Genomic DNA, 22,641 nt, shown 5'->3' with positions numbered 1-22,641 from the left:
TTTCTTACCTCCACCAAGCTGCCACAAACAACACTCACTTAGGTCTTTCCCAAAAGTTGTGTAACCATGAGCCATCACATTCCAGGTAATAATCTTCCCAGTCGTCCTCTTCAGGCAGGCTCAGATAAGGAGATGCAGAGAAGTAACCCCCAAAACCACCTGCTGCCATTTGCCCTCTTAAATACCCAAAGCTATTCTTGTGGACCAGTCTACACTTATTAGGACCAACCAGAGTGCCTTGATTTGCTGTGATGAGCTGTTCTTCAACCACTCTGTAGGCACTTTTAAGGTCCTCTGCCTGCCGCAGTAACCCCAGCCTACCCAATCAAAGACAAATGTCATATTCCATTATACCCTACATTTCAGTTTTAACCTGCTTAACAACATGTTTTTAGCCAATCATTTCATTTTGGCCTTTGTGGTTTGAAATGTCTTATACATTGTCCAATCATATGTTAATATCACATTGTGATTATGCTCCTGCAAGGTGAATCGTCTCCTCATACATTTCCATTGTATAAGCCCTTTCTTTTCATTTCAGTAACAACTTAGAGAATCACAGGCATAAAAACAACCTTAAAATAGATTATGAAACTAGGTCACACTCAACCATATTTTCACTCTATAAGTAAGGCTACGATTATGTCACGGAGGTCACGGAACTTCCATTGATTTCCATTGACCTCCGTGACACTTTCTGCCCCGGGGCTGGACCTCCCAGCCAGCCCCTCCCCCCCAGCTCCAAACCCCTGCCCTGGTGGAGGGACCCTGCAGCTATCCAGCCATGGCTGGACCCTGGCTGGTCAGCTGCAGAGTCCCTGCTGTCTGCCGTGGCTGGGAAGCTGCAGGGTCCCCCCGCCACCCGCACGGCTGGACAGCTGCAGGGAGTCCCCGCTACCTGCCGGCTGGGCAGCTGGCAGACCGGGGGCGAGGGGACCCTGCAGCAGCCCAGCCCCATGGGCAGGGGGACCCCAGAGCTCCTGCCCACTGCAGCAGTGGGGGACCCGGGAGCCCCAGCAGCGGTGGGTATTGAACCCGCTGACCCCTTTTTGTCAGGGATGTTTTTAGTGAAAGTCAGGGACAGGTCACAGGCTGCCGTGAATTTTTGTTTATTGCCAGTGACCTGTCCCTGACTTTTACTAAAAGTTTCTGTGACAAAATCTTAGCCTTATCTATAAGCAATATAAAAATCTACCTACTAGTAATTCTTTATTGTCTTCTTTTAATACAAGTCCCATAAAGCTTTGCAAAATAAAGCTAACAGTTTCAAACATAAGGGATGCTTGGAGCCCTAGACCTATGTGCTAACAATACCATGCCCAATTAAATGGATGCAACGTTTCCAATTACAGCTGCATATAAAAAACAACAGTTATGTTGACAGCTCCTCATGGAAATAAATGCTACAGAAATGAAAACGGAAACCAAAAAGCCAACTTGGGGGTTCACCATAGACCCAGCCTATTTAATTTAACCTTGGTAAGAGTGTGAGAATGAGAGCAAAAGGCCTGCTCTTTTAGGTTACATTGGACTATTATCACACTCAGCCCTATGAAGAGGGCAAAGAGTAAACTTCCATGGCAACTGCAGGAAAACAACAGAGCCAGGTCTGCCTGACCTGTGGACTTGGATGGAGATTTAATGGGTTCAAAAGGGGAGGAAAAAGCACAGCTTCCTTTGCTACTGCAATCCCCTCGTTAGCCACACTTCATAGCTCAAACTGATCCACAGACAGGCTCTTTCCTCTTCCCTCCCTTCCTCTCATTGCACTTTCCCACTCCTTTTTTTCTAACCCCATCTCTCTTCTCCCCACTTGCCTTCCTCTCTTTTCTTGCTTTTGCTTCATTAGTACTAACAAGTTGCATGTTCAGGTGAGGATACAGATGGAAGGATGTGTGGAAAAGTGGGGACAAAAACACATTCCTTGAAAGCCCAAGGCCCCTTTTCTCCCACTAGAGCCAAGGAGAGTTACTCGTACTCCACAGCAGGAGAATTTGGCCCAGGAGTCAGAATGGGAGACCTTAGAAAGAAGGCTCTAAAACAAAATGCTGAAAATGGGGTGGGGTGAATGTTCCTGGGTAAGAAGCAGCAATAGTTGCCCTTGGGGGACAAAGGCAGAGAACCAGGTACTAAAATTCTGATAGTTTGAGACCTTCTCTTCAGTTTTGCTCACTGACGCCTGAGATGGCGCATACAGTATATAGTACAAGGCTCCAGCCAACCTGACCTGTTCCAGAGGGTAGCACATGTGGAAACAAACTTTCTTTTTCCAGAATTTAAGTCATAACCACCATCTAGAGAAAGAGTCCCCTGGTATAATCCAACAGGCAGAGGCACACCTAGAGCTGTAGAGCTGATTTGATGGTCAGCACTGCTAGACGGAAGAGTGACAACATGGAAACAGATTTTTACCTACCTAAATAGAGTCCAGGCAACAAATGAGAGAAGTGAACCATACATGTAGAGAGATTTTACGTGAGCATAAAATAATAATACAGATAGGAACTTCACTTACAATAGAGGAACTGGAAAAGCTTAACTCACCGAGATCTTGGTGAAAATATAGAGGAGCAGAGAAAGGACTGACAGATATATCTGAATCCGTCGGCCACCAAACCGCTTCTTGAGATACTCTGGCATCGTCACCACCTGCAAAGGGAGAGGGAGAAGAATTCACACTATGAACAAAAGACAACTACCATAGGGGGCAGAGGCTTTTCCGTCCAGATACCACACTGATAAGTGCACTAGAAATGCAGATGGCCTCCAAGAAGCACAGAAAGACAGTCTGTCAGATGCTCCTCATGTCAGGATCTCAAAGACACAGAGACCTCCTTGTTTATATACATACAGAAACAACTTATGTCGAGTCCCTGTCACATTCAGGTCTCTCCTCCCACTGAGAATGGTTTTGTGATAGTGCTAGACCCACATACACAGCCGGCTGAAACAGAAAGATGAAAACTGGGAACAATAAAAGGCATAACCTAGTGTTTGTACTTACCCCAGCCCTGATGTAGATGGGTACAAACAACCAGCCAAGAACAAATACAATTATCAGGGCCTGTAACCAAGGAAAGAACAGCTGAATTAGCCTCTTGTCCTTTCACCAGCACTTTTCAAGGCCATGTATCCAGCTGCAGAGACTAAAACAGTGACCAGTGCAGGCGCTCCTGGCCTCATTCTTTCTACTTGTCTGGCATTTTACAGTTGGAACCCCAGGGTGAAGTCCTGGCCTTATTGAAGTCAATGGGAGTTTTGTCTTTGACTTGAATGGAACTAGGAATTCACCCCAGCTGTCCAATAGAAGCACCCAAGGAAGAGTCCCCCACTGCAGCAGACTTACTGAAGTATCAAAGAGAACGTTGCTTCAGCATTTCCCCATGTCTGTCCATGAGGAAATTCATTTGTAGTGTGTCTAACACTGTTCTTAAAATGTCCCTCTGTTGCACTATCCCACTACAGCTCCACTAGTAGTAGCAACTACCAGAGCATTAGTGTATCCTGGGCACAGGTGCTTAAACCACTGTTTCATTAGTCTTGCCCGGAGCAGGCCTAGGCAACATGGTGTTTTAAACACCAGAACCCCCCAGAAACCTCTCTGTGTTGACAGATTCACCATTGCTACCACTGGGAAATGTGAAGGAAAAGTCTAGGTATGCCACCCCAGCACCCTTTACTAGTCTCCAGGCAGCCACCGACACAGGAAACAAACCACTAACAAATCCAAGTGTGTTATGAACAAGTCTCACTTGTGACTAGCTCTGCTACTCCAAGATGCTGGACAGCAGAGCTTACTTCCATGCCCATGTCACCCACCAGACTAGCCCACTGACCTGCCTTCTGCAGTGGGAGTAGTTAAGAGGTGTCCTTATACATTATAAGACATATAATACTCTCATATTTGGGACTATATACTGTAAAGTATGGTAGCTCTGTTATACTACATACTGTATATTCTGAGCATCAGATATTTTATTGTAGATCATACATCCATTTTTCTTACTTAAATGTTAGCAATTTGTTTTGTGCAGACTTGTGCACATTAAAACCAATATAGAGCTAAATTCTGGTCTCAGAACTGCACTCTAGATCTCTCATCCACACGCTAGTTCTTTATTGCCTCTCTGAAGTTCTGCTCATAGATCAAGCATAGGACATGCCAGACATATTGGGCACCATGATGCTCTCCCGTCCACCCATGAACATCAAGAGTAACTCCACTGAAATCAATGGAATTACACTGACACAGAGGCAGTATAAGTGAGAGCGGAATCAGGTCCAGTTCTCTTTCTTGCTAACACAATCAGTGTGGATCCCAAAGCAGCATTTTCCCATGTATATTAGCACGTTTATCAGTTCCATTGTGTTGTTCGTATTGTAATGAGCTAACTAGCTGGCTTCTGTGTGCATGCGTGTACATGTACATCACTGTCCTCTACGTCATCAGAAAATAATAAAAAGTGACAGTTTAAACTAATTGATTCTCTAAGCGAGCGTCTACTCCCTTCCCCTTACAAGAAGAAGTTGCAATCTATATGGGGCTCATTTTATACCCAGCACACTTCTATTTTAATAAAACCTAAAGCCCATATGCTTCCTTTGATGATTCAGACCAATTACAGGGAAACCCCAAGTCTCCAAGGTCTTTTGTGGTGTTGCATAAACTCCTTTGTGAAGTGCAACAGCCAAGGGCATGGCCACTATTATTCCAGAGGCTGAGGATCCAAGGGAAAGAGCTAGATCTCAAGGCTTTTGGCTCATTCATGTTCTCTCGTGTCCAGATCTTCCTGGAGCACCAGGTAAACAGCAGTCTGCTCCAGACTCCTTGCTGCCAGGAATTGACCTCCTAGTGACTGTGTCCCCAATTCCCCTCCAACGAGAACTGATGGTGGAGAAGCTAGTGCTGTTCAGGGCAGTGGTAACATGTGATGCAAACTGCACCTTCAGATCAGCTAATCTGAAAGGGGAAATGCATCATAAAGGGGCTGTTCCCCAACTCCTGCATCTCCTCCCGGCCACACATACATGACCTTTGTTGCTGAATCCATGGAGGACTACAGATAAAATTGACTGAGGAGAGGGAGCATGTTACCTTTCGTCCCAGCTCTCTCCCCCAGATCTTTTCCCAAACCTTTACGGTTCTTCTGCCACACTCCAAGCAGTAGTCATAGTACTTTTAATCCATTGAGGTGTTTGGTTATAGGACAGGGGTCTGGCCCCAGCAGACTGAGCACAGACCCGCACTGGTGGTGCATTAGGAGGTAGCCTCTGCACTCCTTCACTGCTGTCCCTTAGTGAGAGGGGAATGAAAGGACAAGTAGGGGGTGAAGGCAACCCTAAATTCCTCACTTCCTGGAGGAAAGCAAAATACACCTCCCCCCAATCCCACTTCTACAAAGCAAACTCTCAGCAAAAATGATACAGATGAGATCAGAAAAGCTGTCCTTTCCCCCTGATATCTGGAGATGTTGTTTATAAGTATTTGAAAAGCAATCAAAGGACAAGGATAGAGTGGAGGAAATCACCAATATATTTAGAGAGAGAGAGAGAGAGAGAGAGAGAGAAACACCTCTGTGGAAAACTGGTTTCCTAATATAGCAATGGCCTTTTCTTCTCCCATTGACTGCGCTGCAGGTGGGAGTGGTGAGAGAGGCTGGGGGAATGGGAATAGATACAAAGTGTTCTTGTGGTGGGTGGTTCTGCCAGTTGCCAGCCCTTGGGGAAGCAGGTGCTGCCGGGCGAGGGCTCTCACGACACTGAAGTGAGTTGGATTTTTAGACAATGTGGGCTCGCCTGATCTCTTTGGATACCCCCGAGGTTACAATTTTTATTTAAATGTGTACCACTTACGTTCCATTCAAATCCAGCAATGGCGATTCCTGCAGCCGCTCCTGTACCTGCCAAGCCCACAAAGTGCCCACTACCAATGTTACTGGCAAACAGAGAAGCACCAATCTGGAAAGAGCAAGAAGAACAGATGTGGGTCATAGATAAAGCTCAGGCCCTGGCTAAAACAAGAGCTGTGATTTTTAAAAAAGTGCTTATTTGGTGTTTTGAGATTTCCTGTCTGCTATCACTACGGGACCTGAGTGCCTGATTTCTCCTCTTAAAACCCAATATTGCAGCCATCATCTCTACAGGCAAGAAGGACTGAGCAGGACATCAGATATTAACTCAGCCAGAGGGGACACTGGTGAATGCTAATACTCCCTCCTCCACTTGAGCTGAGCACGTGGCCTATGCCCATACAGAATTTCAGCTCTTTGGAGAACATTTCCAACTAACATGTGGGTGATGTATTACAGCATGAGCAGCCAGTGATCTTGGCTAGAGGTCCAGGCATCTAGCACAAAAGGCTGATGTCACACATCTAACCTGCTCCAGGGACAAGAGGCTGATTCATGCCCCTGTCAGGAAAATAAGATATCTCATTGGGCGAAAGATCCACAAGCCTTATGGCTGGCTTGTATCTCCAGTGGGAGACACGCCCTTTTTGCACTTGTCCATCAAGGGGAAAATAGGTTAACTGAATGGGACTCTGGGAGGTGCTATGGTAGGTACAGCTACTGTCCCAAAGGTGCAGTACATGTGAGTGACACACATGTGCATGCAAGGAATGTTGGTATCTCTAAAACCTGTAACATCCTGTATTGATCCCACAGACTGAGTAATGGGGAGAAACAGGAACTGCTGATATATACGGGTAGAAGGAAAGAATGAAGTTAGTGCTGGATTAAAAATAAGACAGATTCACAAAAGGGAGATCATACCTATGTAACCCTTCTGCCGGGTGGTGGCAGCAGCAGCAACAAGGGACAGGTTAAATATCTAGAGGTCCCTCTTAACTTTACAAAACTGGCTTGGGCTCCCATCCAGAAATCTTGGAAAACAATTTACTACCCACCCCTGGGAGCCTCTAGGAGGTAATACTTCCCCACTTGCAAACACTGAGTCTGAGTATAACAAAAGAAAATTTTATTAAGAGGAGATGAAATACAGCATTAATTTGGGAAAACATAGCATCAATTACTCAAAAGTATGCTAAGAAAAAGTAAGCACTGGCCCCACATTATCTTGAGCAGTAGACTTTTGCCTCAGTTTGCCACCTTGTGGTGTGAAAGTCCAATAAACAAACCACTCCCCTTTTCCCTCCGCTGCAACCCACTCACATTTGTCATCTGAGGGCAGTGAAATCCCAGCATCCAGAGCTGTATTCAGGTGGGTTCACCTCCTGCCCCCAGGCTCGTGGGATGGGGGAGAGATGCCTCTGCTCACCACTATCACTGTTGCTGCATACCACCATGAGCCTTTGACCAAGAAGAGGCAGCTAAAACCAATGCCCTAAACAGCCTGATGCTAAGACAAGTTTGCCTGGTCTTGAAGGGGCTGACATGCTGGGCTTTTTTTCCCAGCAGTGAGGTTGTAAGTGAAACTGTATTTTCTATCTTTGCTAATCTTTCCTATCCCATTTTTGGACGTGCTTGCCTTGTTTTGTCTTCTAGGAAATGGGACTGGACTTTAAATAAAAACTCCAGCCCATCTCAGCTAACTTCCCCACTTTCCCCACCCCAAAAGACAGTTATTACCATCTTTAATGCCATCTAAGAGACTGTCAGACAAAGGGTGTTTCTTTCTAAAAGCTCTCTCCACCTGAAGGGAAAAGGAACAAGGGATATTTTTAAAATGAGAGCCTTACTTAATATTTCAAATGCTTTAAAGGTTTTTCCTTCTTGTTCTATATATTTAATAATAGGTTAAAAATAGGTTAAATGGTGTGTTTGCTAGCGTACTAGGCAGCCTGAGGTCTCTGTATACCAAACCTTGTTTAAACTGTATAAAGATGGACAGTTTCAGGGTCACATTGACTCTTTGGGCCCATATATTCCATCTAAATCAGGGGTCTCAAACACGCAGCCCACATGTGGACTGCGGGGTTATTTCCTGCAGCCCACCAGCCCCCCTCCCCCCAACGTACCGCATCCCCGCTCCTCTGCCTACCTCCAGGCGCTTCCCGCTGCCAAACAGCCGTTTGGCAGCACTTTCCAGGACGGAGGGGGAAGGAGCGGGAAGCCACATGCTCAGGGGAGGAGGCGGGGCAGGGGTGGGGATTTGGGGAAGGGGTTGGAATAGGGGCAAGGAGGGGGCGGAGTTGGGGTGGAGACTTTGGGGAAGCAGTGGAGTAGGGGCGGGGCCAGGGGTGTCAGTGATGCGGCCCTCTAGCCAATGTAGTAGTCCTCATGTTGCCTTTGTGATGATTCGAGTTTGAGATCCCCGATCTAAATTAATACAACACCACAGAGTAATATTCCCAGCTTTACCCATGGCCGTATTGTATTGTCTGTATACATTTGTAAAAGAAAAATACAAAACCAAACAAAAAACAATGCAGTTAGCAAAAAATATTTCAATTAACACAACAGTCATTATTCCCAGTTTCAAGACAAAACAATGCCAACATATGGGTCTATTACTTTCTGTTTCTGTGTGTCTTTCTGACAGGGGAAAGACTCTGTACAAGAGGATCATAAGATCAGCATACACTAGTTACAAATACAATCTAAAAACAAAATCTTTTTCTGTAACTGCATGTATATACATAGGGACAGATCTTTTAATTCAGAACTGTGAAAATAAATTTGCATGTTTTGCACCAATACTTTATTAATTTGCAGCAAAAAAAAGTTATGTGGAAGAGGTTAGCTGGTGGCTGGCAGCATGTATGGCAGTTACTATGTTTTAATTAAACCAGAGTATCTATATAATGCAGATGTCCAGGGCATTCTGCTTAACTTTTCAGGATGGGATCTTAATGCCCTTAGGCTGCTTTGATAAATCCCAGCCTTAGAACATAAGAGCAGCCATACTGGGTCAGACCAAAAGTCCATCCAGCCCAGTATCCTGTCTGCCAACAGTGGCCAATGCCAGATGCCCAAGAAGGAGTGAACCTAACAAGTAATGATCAAGTGATGTCTCTCCTGTCATCCATCTCCACCCACTGACAAACAGAGGCTAGGGACACCATTTCTTACCCTTCTTCTAGATACATCATAGATGTAAGATAGAGAAACTGGGCCTTCAACTTTGGATTGTCCCAGACAGGGTTGGATACTGAATCTCATCAGTCAGAGTATGTGGGTGCTGTAATATATCCCTTCATAAACTAAAGGATTCTGGCCTATTTTCCAAGCAACTGCATGTTACCGGAAGGTTGTCCCTTCATGACAGGGTCAGCATTATGATTTTCAGGGATCTGGCCATTAATGATCTCCCCTTATGATCATGCTGTTGGAATTATGACAAGTTGGAGGGGGTGGGTTTTCTTCTCCTCTGGACAGACCTGACAGACACAGAGCGTGCATAGGATGTGGGGCCGTGAGGGTACACTTGCTGAACCTGCTTCTCTGATGAGGGAATTTCAAGGAAAAAGTAGCTCCCTCCACCAGTTAGCACTGACTGTGTTTCAGAAAGGATACAGTGGAACTAGAAGGGGGCATGAGGGTTTGAAAGGAAAGGGGTCAACTGTTCAGTGAATGAATGAAAGATATAGTGGAAGAGAGGAGATGAAAGATGACGGAAAGGGAAGAAAGGCTGTTTGTCATAAAAATAAAGGAAGGCTAACCACTTTTAAATCCTTCCTGGCCAGAGGAAAAAACTCTTTCACCTGTAAAGGGTTAAGAAGCTAATGATGACCTCGCTGGCACCTGACCAAAATGACCAATGCGGAGACAAGATACTTTCAAAGCTGGGGGGGGAGGGGACAAAGGTTCTCTCTGTCCGTGTGATGTTTTTGCCCGGACCAGAGCAGGAATGCAGGTTAGAACTCCTGTAAAGGGCTAATAAGCAATCTAGTTAGATATGCGTTAGATTCTGTTTTGTTTAAATGGCTGATAAAATAAGCTGTGCTGGAGGGAATGTATATTCCTATTTTTGTGTCTTTTTGTAACTTAAGGTTTTTCCTAGAGGGATTCTCTATGTTTTGAATCTGATTACCCTGTAAGGTATTTACCATCCTGATTTTACGGAGGTGATTCTTTTACTTTTTCTTCATCTAAAATTCTTCTTCTAAGAACCTGATTGCTTTTTCATTGTTCTTAAGATCCAAGGGTTTGGGTCTGTGTTCACCTATGCAAATTGGTGAGGATTTTTATCAAGCCTTCCCCAGGAAAGGGGGTGTAGGGTTTGGGAGGATTTTTGGGGAGGGGGGGGAAGACGTTTCCAAGCGGGCTCTTTCCCGGCTATATATTTATTAGACGCTTGGTGGTGGCAGCAATGAAGTCCAAGGGCAAAAGGTAAAATACTTTGTACCTTGGGGAAGTTTTAACCTAAGCTGGTAAAGATAAGTTTAGGGGGGGGTTCAAGCAGGTCCCCACATCTGTACCCTAGAGTTCCTTCCCTAGAGGGGAAGGAACCTTGACACTGTTGAAAGAGAGAGAAGGAGAAGGTTACTTTAAAATCCTCTGACTGGTCAATTGTTGACAGGGGCTCACTATTCAGGAAAGCAGAGTCAGGCTGAAGCTATATGAAAGTTACTGTATATTTGACACATTATTCATTAATCTATTCGCTTCACTATTTTCATTGGCTTTTTGTTCCCCAGAAGTCCTGATGCTTGCTGCCCCACAGGCCTCCTAAGGAACCTGGAAATCCTACACTTTGCCTAGCAAAGTAACTTAAACAATCCCCAGCCCCTACAGTGCACTATTCATGCCACTGATCCACCTCTTTAGGTAGGGACTTTACCCTTTGTAAAATGACACTGGATTTTTTAATTATTATTATTTAATTATTTTGGGACACAAAAGTGTATTTGTGCAAATCCACAGCTCTCCCCACCCTTAACCACTCAAACTTGCATATTGCTTAGTGCCTCTGTAAAACCTTTTCATGCACCTCTCAAGACTCAGCTACCTTGAGAAAGGAAAGCAGGTTTGCTATTCTGCTGCCCTACGTTCTCTGCAAGATCTACATTTTGCATCATCATGTAATCAGGTAATTTTAAAATGACACACAATTCTTTAACCAAGAGAGAGGACATGCATTTCTCAAGTAGCACAGGCTATGTTGTAATATGGAATCACCTGTGTCCCTTCTTCCCCATCCCCGCACTCTCTTCCCTGCTTTGTGCTATGCACTTACTTGCTTCCTCAAACCTTGCATATCCAACAATGTTTTAGGCATCTTGCTGGGACTTCATATGCAAGTGTTGGGTTGGAAAGCAGCACAGCCTCTGCTAATTGCTTAGCAAGCCAGCCTGATACGTTAGCTTCCCCATCATCAAATATGCAGGCACCAGACCCCCTGCCTACAGTCTTGGGAAGGCATCCCACTACTAGTCCCATTAGAGGTGTTTGGCAGAGTCATTAGGACTTTGATTTACTGCACTTTTCCTTTTTTATCAAAGATTCACTTTGGTTGAATGTTTGGTTGGTCTTTTTACCTTAAACAGTGGTGGTTTCACCCTGGCCTACCACTAAAAATGTTTCTACCTCAGTCCACTCCTTCTAGGGACAGAAAGCAAAATATTTATCCTCACTACCCACCTCCTATAACCTGCCTACAGAACTGCTAAATTAACAAACAGGAAAAACTTTAAGTATATAAAATAATCCTTCACACACAATGATCAGAGAAACCTACTCAGTGGGCAACAGCGAAACATGACTGCATTAAACTGAAGTGAAATTATCTGCATATCCCAATTCTCTCCCTTCTTTGACTGCTGGGATTACTCATTTATTGTTGCCCTAAGCCTTGGCCTGTCCAGCCCATAAATTAATACATCACTGACCTGAAATGGGAGAGCTGGATTTAATTTCTGTTTTAAGGAAAACACACATACACGTCTCCAAATATTTCCCACTAAGTAGTCACTAAACTCTTCAAGTTATTGTTAAACTTTTCATGCCCAGTTTGTTTATGTTCTTCAGCTTTTCTGTTCCTTTAAAATTTATTTCTTAAAAACCACAGATTAGGCTGGGATGTTTCTGTGTGAATCAGAGCTCCCTTGCATACAATCAGAGAACAGAAATAGGTTCCGACTCTGACATTTTTATTATTGTGTGCGTTTATTTTCAGGGCCTGGTCAATACTGAGAAATTGGCCACATAATGAAGATATCAAGATGTCTGTTTGTCCAGGAACAGATAAACACTTCCCTAAAACAATACACTGCCTCCAATTATCTGGCTGAACTACTCACCCCTCCAACTAGCAAAAAAAGGAAACATTCAGTTTCATCCAACAAAGAACAGGGAAAACACACCACCTCTTTTCTTTTCTCAATCCCCAGCCTATGCCCATCGCTGCTTGGTATAGCAGGGAACAGCATGACAAATGAGGAATGAAAGTAATCCAATGGAAATTTAATTTCTAAAACAGGTTATTGGAGTTATATTTTCTTTTATTCTCTATTGCAGAAAGCAATGAATTGTGCAGTCAAGTCTCAATAAGCCGAAGTCAAAAGGAACAAATATACTATGATGGGAAGAGTCCATTTATAAAGCACCATCCCCACCTACAGACTTGGGAATCTCATCCTGATTTCCCTGGAACATTCCCAGGTTATAATCACACATGGCACTGCCCCACGGTGAAATCAGAAGATGCATTTCTCTAACGCTTTACATATTGCATTAATTGGCACAGCATCAAGCTGGTATTTCTACTCTTTTTGGCCTTTTTATATTTTATCCCCTTTCCCGCCATATCTATTTGCACTGGGAGGCCTGAGACCAGTCCAGACTAAAACCAGGGAAAGGTTTTTCCAGAATCTCACATTCTCTTGTTCAGAGCAGCCCTCCAGAATAGTATTGTTAATATAAGTGTTTACTTTAACTAGGGATTTGAGTGCTTGCCATGTCTTTTGCTTTTATCTTACCAGGTGCTGCCAAGGGTGAGAGGAAGAGATTTCCTGCTAGGTCACAAGGAGGTATGTGGGTGTTCCAAAGTGAAGGAGCTCACAGGGAGGAGGCAAACATGGTTTTAAGCAAATGTTGATCCTAGAGACAATTCTGGCAGTACAAAATCATCCCCTCTGGCCTCTGATATGCCTCCTACATGGACAAGAGGCTTAGGAGATTGTGACAAACTCTGTCCTTGCCTCCTTGTGTCACGCATTTCCTGGTGGATTTCGCTAGCCTCAGAGGCTCACTGTGACCCTCCACGTAACCCTTCTCTCTCTAGAGACAAGGGTCACAGTCTACTGAGCCATTTTCATCATAAGCCAGCGAGGGAGGTGAGAAGAAGTTATCCTTCCTTGCACAGTCTCTGTTGTCTCCCAGTCTCAATGATTAAACAGGGGGCAAGGGGGGGGTGGGAGCCCGGGCCCACCTTCTACTCCGGGCTCCAGCCCAGGGACCCTAATAGTATCAGCTATGGTAGCTGACCTTTTAGAAACATGACATGTACAATTCCCTGGGCTACTTCCCCCACAGCAGCCCTCACTTCCTCAAGCTCCATTTCACCCTTACCTCAGGGCCTCCTTCCTTGTGCCTAATAAGGTGTGTACTACTCAGCCTCTCCAACAGCACAACTTCCTCCCACAGCTCCTGACATTGCACACCCACCTAACTGGCTGGGAGGCTTTTAACTAGTTTCAGCCAGCCCCTGATTGGCTTCAGGTGTCCCAATCAACATAGCATTCTCCCTGGCTTCTGGAAAGTTCTTAATTGGCCCCAGGTGTCTTAATTGACCTGGAGCAGCTTCCATTTCACTTAACCTGGTACCAGGGATTTGTTTAGCCTGGAGCTAATATAGCTATCTCCCACTGCTTTTCTATAGCCATCTGGCCTTGCCCCGTCACAAGATATAAAGCTGGCTACATTGCTTTCTGTCTCTGGGGAATTCCCAGCTGCCCCTTTAGAGAAGCTTTAAGTCCCTTTTGTGGCTTTAGAGCCGTACAAAGCGGCTTACCCAGGGCTGAGGGTCTGACCCATGGTGTTTTTGTGTGTGGGGGGCCGGATTCCCCACTGCCTTGCACCATGTGCCATCATTTGCACCTGTACAAGATGATAGTGTTTTACACTCACTATTCATAGGTATAAAGAACTATAGAAAGTTCAAAACAGCAGAGAATCAGGCCTAGTGCATTTAGGCAGGCAGGCAGGCAGGCAGAGGTCCTAACTGACCTCTGTGTTTGTTATCCAGTTTCATGGCAGCATCACTCCATTGACTAAACAAAACAAATTTGCCTTAAAATAACTTTGAGATTCTCCATTTCCTAATGGTTTCTATTAGTACCTGAATGTTCTCAATCCTAATCTACTCACGAGATCCTCCTCCTGCTTGGAAAGACAATGCTCTAACATTAAAATGGCAATTCCAATTCTGCACCAATTCAGGCAACACTGAATGGAGACATTGAAAAAGTAGCAGGGATTTCTGAAAGCTGTTCTGAAAATTCCGACAGTCAGTAAATATTTATTTAATTCTCTAAGACCCCCAATCTTGCAATTGTATCCGGGTGGACAGAGCTCTGCATCAAATCCCACTCAAGTGCAAAGGTCCTGCCGCGTGGTTCCAATTGCAGGATCAGGGGTAGGTATTTATAACCAATCACTGAAGTTTTCCTTCCAAGATGAAATGCAAAGATGATCACTAAAGTACTATATTAGTGACACTCAGAAAATGCATCTATCACAATCTGGGATGCAATCAAGACTAGTGAGAGGTTGTGTCACCATCTGTTCTGCAACTGGTTGTGTCACCACCTGCTCTGCAACCTTAGGTGCCTCACAATGCTTTGCTGCTGTAGCTCCCAACCTGGCCACTCCCAAACAGCCAAACAACATGCGCATCACACCCCAAGTGACTTTGTATAGCTGCAGCCTTCCAGCGACACATGAGCCACACTCTAGATTCCAGCAGCCTTGGTTACTACTTGCAGGGTAATCCCAACACACTCCCAGTCCAAATTTTCCCAAAAACACATGCATTCTGCACTGCCTAGCCCTCTCCTGGACATTCACATATTAGAGCTCCATTGCCCCATAACGGGTCAATGAACAACAGTTTACTACTTTAATCAAACAATTCAGTTTAAACACAATACTGGATTGGTTTTGATTAAAGAATTAATATAGTTTATCTAACTACAAAATGATAGGTTTTAAGTGACCACAAGTACAAGATATTAAAAAGTCATGAAATGCTTTCTAATGCCTACACTTAAACTAGACTTGGTTCCAGGTAAAATCCTTACCACACATTCCAGTAACATAGCTTACCAAATTTTCAAGTCAGGATCTCTCACAAAGTGCAAAGGCTGGTTCCTTTGTATTCTTGGGTGAAAGAGAGACAGACGGATAGGGAGAAAAGAAAGTGAGAGTACCTGGGGTGTTTTGCAGCTCATTTTTATAGTCCAGTCATCCTCAAATGCATTTTGCTGAAATAAAGTTCCTTCAAGCTGTGGAGATGCAGGCATGGAATCTCATGGTGAAAGAGGTTCCCTGTTTGTTAAAATTCTGCTAAAGGATGGCCACTTAACTGGCGATTGCCAATCAATTTTGATCACACCTGGCTAAAGGCATCAGCTTGTCTTTGAGAAATAGGTTCCCCCCCCCAACTTGTCTGGTAAACACACTTCAGCCATAATTTCAGCCTATGTTCACAACTTTACATATAACATTTTTACATACATTTCATCTTAATATTATTGACCAGCAAATTATTAGTTTTCAGATGATAGCTCACAAGGCACATTTTGTACACAGATTATTACAGTGGTGTGTAGGGTGTGAATACAGGGATGCATTCGGTCACAGAACCACATTTATCTAGAAAGATTTCTCCTTTGCCAGGAAGTCTCATTCAATAGAGAGATTATGACCTAATGGAGAGAGCACTCGACTAATTCAGGAGACTTGGGTTCTCGTCTCAACCCTTGCTACCGGCCTGCTGAGTGACCTTAGGCAAGTCACTGCACCCGTCTGTGAATCACTGTCGCCATCTTAAAACAGGGATAATGACACTTACCTCCTTTGTAAAGTGGTTTTGGATCTACAGCTGAAATGTGCTGTATAAGTGCTTGATACTATTATTATAAATGTAAACTCTGATTGGTTATCAGTAATTTATTATGAACATTCCAGGGTTCTCTCCTTGCAATGTTACAGCAAAAGACTAGATTGCACAGCCACAGTGAAGGCAAATCAGCAGCACCACAGAAACCACGCCTACAAATCAATTCCTCTCTCTACCTTGTACCTAACAGCAATCACCTCACATGAGCCAGGCCCTCATCCAAAAACATTAGGGTCCAGGGAAAGTAGTAAGCATGGGCGGCGAGTCCTATGGGCCCGTGGTGCCTGGGCACCAGGAATATTCTTGGCCTGGGGCCTGGCTCCATCAATGTTTGGAGCCTGGTCTCTCTCTTGGCCCCACCTTCCGTCCCCGGGTCCACCCCGTGCATCCCCCGGGCCATTTAAAACAGCCCAGGGCCCCCACTCACCACTGGCAGCGCAGCAGAGCTGAGCGGCTTCCTTCCTGTTCACTCCATGTGGCTGCTGGCCCCTCCCTGCAGCCCCTGGGTGGGGTGGGTCAGTGCCCTGCCCCAAATATGCCTGCAGCCAATAGGAAGCTGCAGGGGCAGTGCCTGGGGGTAGCAGCACATGGAGACTCCTGGCCTTCCCTGCCTAGGAGCCCCAGGTAAGCGCTGCACCCCTCCACCCCTTCCCAGAGCCTGCACCCCCTCCCTCTGCCCCCCCCAGCCTCCAAACTCCTTACTAGAACCTGCAACCCCTCCCTCTGCACCCCCTCCCATCCCCAAGCTCCCTCCCAGAGCCTGCACCACCACCCTGCACCCAAACTCTGTCCTAGAGCATGCACTCCTCACCCCCTCCTGCACCCCCAGAGCCTACACCCAGCACCCAAACTCCATCCCACAGCCCAACCTCTCACCCGTCCTGCACCCCAATCCCATGCCCCAGCCCAGGGCCTGCACCCCAGACTTCCTCCCCCAGCCCAAACTCCCTCCCAGAGACTTAGGTAGGTGGGGGGGTGGAGTTTGGGGAGGCGGGTTCTGGGCATCACCAAAATTTCTACAAACCTGCCACCCCGGTAGTAAATACAAAACACTGAATAAATGGTGAAAGTAATGTGCAGCCAAACATTACATGTGGACTAAAAGCACACAAATGCACACACACAGAGCGAATAATATGAACTCACCGGCCACCATACCATTTTACGTCCAGCCAGGAAGAATCCTCCCACTGTCCCTCGGTTAGACAAGAACATGGCCTGGAAAAAGAACGACTAGTTAAAATTTTCAGCTCTAACAGGCAAACTATAGCCTGATGGCGTAAATAACCAGGGCATCAATGAGAAAGAGGAACCAATATAATGCCCAGAAAGGACCAGGGGAGAAAGATTTTGAAGAGACTAATATGACCTGACAATGACTGAGAAATGATTCTTATATCAATCAATAAATTAACCATTCCAAGCTTTATTGCTTCAACTTTCATTACACGAAGCCTGCAAAACCCAAATCTAAACACTGCACATGTTAAATACAATGAACTATACAATAAAAATAAAACACAAGAAAGGCATCATTAACCAAGGGCCTTGCCTGCAAACTGTCACTCATGGGAGCACTCCTTCAGGTGAGCAGGCCTCAAAACTGCTGATGTAGCGAGTTTTATGTTCATGCACTAGAGATGACATACCTAGCTTTCTTACTCAATACTAGTGTGCTCCAGAGTTTCCCTGCAGGAATCTACTGCATGGCAATTTAACCTTTCCTGTTCTGATAGGATTGCCAAGGTACCCATACTTGTTAGCCTTTCTTCACTTCCACCGAGTAGCCAGTTAGGAATTATTTCCCTTACTCTCATATATCTATCAGGAGTGACTTTACAGGAAGTTTCCTTCACATATTTCACAGGGCCTGATCCAAAATCCTTTGCAGACAATGAGATTCCCATTCCTTTGGATCAGGCCCAGAGAGGGCGTAAGCAAAAGTGAGCCAGATCGCAGATCCTAATATAGAAGCAAGAAAATAAACAAACAGGGACAGGTTTCACTACATACAATAGTTGAATCAATATTTGTCTAATGGAACAGGACAACATTGATGGAGAGACACATTTAACATTAAGCTTCTTAGAAACTATTCAAAACAAGTAGAAACTTCAATGCTCCAGTGCCTGACATGCCACCTGCCAGCCCTCTTCTGCCCCAGGAGTTTATATTACAAAGAATTACAGTCAATAATAAATTACAATAATCACACTTCAGGTCAGATTGTACCTTTAAGACACAAGCCTGGTTCCCTCCCAGAGCTCCCCAAGATGCAATGGAAGTGTTTCTGCCACAACACTCCTTAGAGGAGAGCATGCTGCACCCTTCTGAGTCAATGGACAGCTTGTCTGGCTAGAATGGGCTGATGAGGGGGCCTCCTCCCCATTCTTCCCTGCTCAGTGGAGGCTGCTTGCACCTCAGGGTGCACTAGGAAGAAGCAGTGCTCTCATGAAAGGTATGGGCCCTCAATTGTGTTTTGCTTCTGTGGGATGGAAAATAAATGGACAGCCTCTCTGGTACAATCCAACCCTTGGCCTCCAATACACTCGGCCAGAGGTACAGGTGCAGGTACTTCACATCTTCTAAGTGCTGAACAAACTTTAACTAGTTCATTGGCCTCAAAAGGTAATCACTTTTCAAAACTTTGACAGGCTGCTAGTGTGGAAGATTTTGTCTGCAGCTGCTGCTGCTCTGTTCTATGGCATGGACTCCTGGGTTATTTCAGGGGAGTGCACAGGTCGGTCACTGAAGGGCAGGTTTCCCTGACTTATTCTGTTAACTGCTGGCTCTTTCCTTAAGGGACTAGCAGCATTCTTCTGAAGGACAGTCTCTGATCTCTCCTCAGATAGGATACACAGACTCTGTTCCTGAAAGGGATATCAGCTCTTCAATCAAGTGACACACTAGTGTTTTCTACTAGGGCAGCATCACAACAAAAACTATGACAGGTTTCAGAATAGCAGCCGTGTTAGTCTGTATTCGCAAAAAGAAAAGGAGTACTTGTAGCACCTTAGAGACTAACAAATTTATTTGAGCATAAGCTTTCGTATAGGAATTGGAGTGAAATGTGAGAGTTGGGATAAATGGGGATTGCAGTGGGGCTGATTGTGGTAGGAAGGTGGGGATGAGTACTGGACTAAGTTGTAAATGGTGGGGATTGGAATAGAGCTAAAGGTGCAAGAGAGAGGGTAATGGAGTGGCAGATGGGCATTGCTGCAGGATGGATATGAAATGGATGAGCACAGACAAAGTCTGGACACAGGAGAATGACAACTTTCCATCAACAGGATTTCACTGAAGTTAGTCCATGGCAGGATAGAGTCATGCCCCAGGTGGCTGCAAACAAATTTATAGTGTATGAGCTGTAGCTCATGAAAGCTTATGCTCAAATAAATTTGTTAGTCTCTAAGGTGCCACAAGTCCTCCCTTTCTTTTAACAAAAACTATCTGCCTTTTTCCTTTGAATGTTTCAGTATCTAGACTTACTTTACCCATTAGGTGTGAAAGAACTGTTTTTTCTCTAAGGGCTTATCTACACTAACAATTTGTTTGCAGCCACCTGGGGCGTGACTCTATCCTGTACTAGCCAGCCACGGACTGACTTCAGTGAAATCCTGTTGATGGAAAGTTGTCATTCTCCTGTGTCCAGACCTTGTCCGTGCTCTCATCCATTTCATATCCATCCTGCAGCAATGCCCATCTGCCACTCCATTACCCTCTCTCTTCCACCTTTAGCTCTATTCCAATGCCCACCATTTACAACTCAGCCCAGTACTCGCCCCCCATTCCTACCACAATCAACCCCACTGCGCTCCCCATTTATCCCACCTCTCACATGTCACCCCAATTCCTACGCCATCATGAATTCCCATTGCAGTTGCCTCTAATCCAGCACCCCATCTCCAACCATCCACCACCATTACCATCCCATTTCCCACCTCCACCCCCACCCCCACTCTGTTCTTCACCAGGTCCCCAACTCTAATCTGCTAAAACCTGCACCTCACCATTATCCAGATCTCCATCCATCAGCCATCTCCTAAAGTCTCATCAGTAGAGATATCCCTCCTTCACCTTCACTCCGAGCCCCATCTATGCTCCCCTCCACCACAGTCTCATCCTCTTCACCCCCAATTCAGGCCTCATACCAGGTTCTACTTCCTCAGTGCATCCCAACATAATCTCCATTCTGCCACCTTTTAATCCACTCCCCCAATAAAGCAGCAGGCAATTTATACATTTTAATTTATGAAGCCATTTTCCTAGAACCCAATAAACTATATTTTTATTAAGAAAGAAAAATCCAGACGTACCCACATTCCCACTGCCAGGGTTACCAAGAAATAGAGGACTATGACCAAGATGTCTGCAGCATTATTGATTTTTGTGGAGGAGTCCATCCTGCTTGCTTCTTCGGTTCCCTTCTTTCTCCTATCCTTAGATCACCGTTTGTAGACTTGAGATAATGATAAACCCTTTATCCCCCGCCGTTTTGTTTAATATTTAACTTCAGATTCACTTATTTCCTATGAGGTGCAAGTTGAAGCTAGTGCTTTTTCTTGAGCTGTGATTCCCACCAAAAAACTGCTCCTGTATTACAACTGTTGCAGTTTTCATAGGCAAAGGAAGTCCCCAGTTCACATCCACTGCAGAAGGTGCTCAGTGCAGTTGTAGCTCAAGAACAGGTGTCTGAGAAGCAGTGAGCTGTAGAAGGAGTGGCGTGGACATAACATACTCAGTGTACGTACCTCGCTGTTTGTGGATATTTTTTCTGCAGTGGTGGCTCCTATAAATCTGGTTATGGAATGAATTGTTTCCTTAAGAACAGGATGCTTACCAAGACCAAAGGAAGAGTGACCTAACAGTTAGAGAAACGCTACGGTTCTCTGAGCTGACACTCCTGCTATGCTATCCTTCATTCCAACAGGAATACATAATGGAGGTACAGCCCAGGATTTCTGGGAATAAGACAATAGGAAGTCACTTTGATCTCTTACATCTAGATATTTTCAGATGTGTCTGAGCCACAAAGAACTGGCTAAAGAACTTGCTGGACCGTTAATGTTGATTTTGAAAAGTCTTGGAACCCTGTGGAAGTTCCAGAAGACTGGTAGAAAGCTGTGCCAATATTTAAAAGGGGCAAACTGGATGGCCCAAGTAATTGTAGGCCGGTCAGTCTGACATCGATCCTTAGCAAGATAATGAGTGACTGATATGGTACTCAATTAATAAAGAATTAGAGGTGGATAATATAATTAATGCTAATTGATATGGGTTTATGGAAAACAGATCATATCAAATTAACTTGATTTTTTTTACATGCGATTACAAGTTTGGTTGTTAAAGGTAACAGTGTTAATGTAATACAATGGCTCTCAAACTTTCCAGAATACTATACCCCTTTCAGGAGTCTGATTTGTCTTGTATACCCACAAGTTTCATCTCCCTTAAAATCTACTTGTATACAAAATCGGACATAAAAATACAAAAATATCACAGCACAGTAATACTGAAAAAGTGTTTACTTTCTCATTTTTACCATATAATTATACAATAAATCAACTGGAATATAAATAATGTACTTATATTTCAGTGTATAGTATATAGAGCAGTATAAAAAAGTCATTGTCTGTATGAAATTTTAGTTTGTACTGATTTTGCTAGTGTTTTTTATGTAGCTTGTTGTAAAACTGGGCAAATATCTAGATAAGTTGATATGCCCCCTGGAAGACCTCTGTGTACCACTGGTTGAAAACCACTGATGTAATATACTTAGACTTCTGTAGGCATTTGACTTGGTATCAACCACATTTTGATTAAAATCTAGAACAATATACAATTAACATAGCACACATTAAATGTATTAGAAACTGGCTAACTGATCGATCACAAAATGTTACTGTAATGAGGAATCACCATCAAGCAGCTGTGTTTCCAGCAAGATCCCACAAGGATCAGTTTTTGGCTCTATGCTATTTAACATTTTAATCAATGACCTAGAAGAAAACATAAAACCATCATTGATAAAAGTTTGCAAAAGACTCAAATTGGAGGAATGATAAATAATGAAGAGGACAGGTCCTGGATAGCGATCTGGACCACTTGGTAAGCTGGTCGCAAGCAAACAATATGCATTTAAATATGGCTAAATATGCAAAATTTACACTTTGTAGGAACAAAGAATGTAGGTGGTACTTAAAGGATGGACAACTCTCTCCTGGGAAGCAGTCACTCTGAAAAAGATTTGGGAGTAGTGGTGGATAATGAGTTGAGCGTGAGCTTCCAGGGCGACGCTATGGCCAAAAGGGCGAATGCAAACCTTGTATGCATAAACAAGGAAACCTCAAGCAGGAGTAGAAAAGTGACTTTAACTCTGTATTTGGCACTGATGTGACCAGTCCTGGAATACTGCATCCAGTTCTGGGGTCCACAATTCAAGAAGGATGTTGATAAATTGAGGAGGAGGATTCAGAGAAGAGTCATGACAACAATTAAATGACTAAGTAGACCTTATAGTGGTAGACTCAAGGTGATTAAATCTATTTAGCTTAACAAAGAGCAGATTAAGGGGTGACTTGATAACCTTTTATAAGCACCTACATGGAGAACAAATAT

The 22,641-nt window shown here is 44.4% G+C and overlaps 1 protein-coding gene across 2 annotated transcripts in view; it reads right to left on the bottom strand.

The window, feature by feature from the left end:
* Positions 1–20,459, bottom strand: part of LOC119843864 (sodium/glucose cotransporter 1-like) — a 49,706-nt gene extending 29,247 nt beyond the window's left edge. The window contains exons 1-5 of one of the 2 annotated variants that reach the window (XM_038373768.2): positions 20,340–20,459; positions 17,170–17,241; positions 5,854–5,958; positions 3,005–3,064; positions 2,545–2,649 (exon numbers count right to left, since the gene is read on the bottom strand). In XM_038373768.2, coding sequence (XP_038229696.2) covers positions 2,545–2,649; positions 3,005–3,064; positions 5,854–5,958; positions 17,170–17,241; positions 20,340–20,426 — 429 coding nt within the window. In that variant the 5' untranslated portion in view covers positions 20,427–20,459. The remainder of the gene's footprint in view (positions 1–2,544; positions 2,650–3,004; positions 3,065–5,853; positions 5,959–17,169; positions 17,242–20,339) is intronic. The other variant, XM_043498235.1, reaches the window with a different exon arrangement.
* Between the last annotated feature and the right edge of the window lie 2,182 nt (positions 20,460–22,641).

Source organism: Dermochelys coriacea, chromosome 15, assembly GCF_009764565.3.
Source record: "Dermochelys coriacea isolate rDerCor1 chromosome 15, rDerCor1.pri.v4, whole genome shotgun sequence".
NCBI classification, from domain to species: domain Eukaryota; kingdom Metazoa; phylum Chordata; order Testudines; family Dermochelyidae; genus Dermochelys; species Dermochelys coriacea.
The sequence above is the reverse complement of the archived record's forward strand: the minus strand, read 5'-3'. Positions and strand labels throughout refer to the sequence as shown.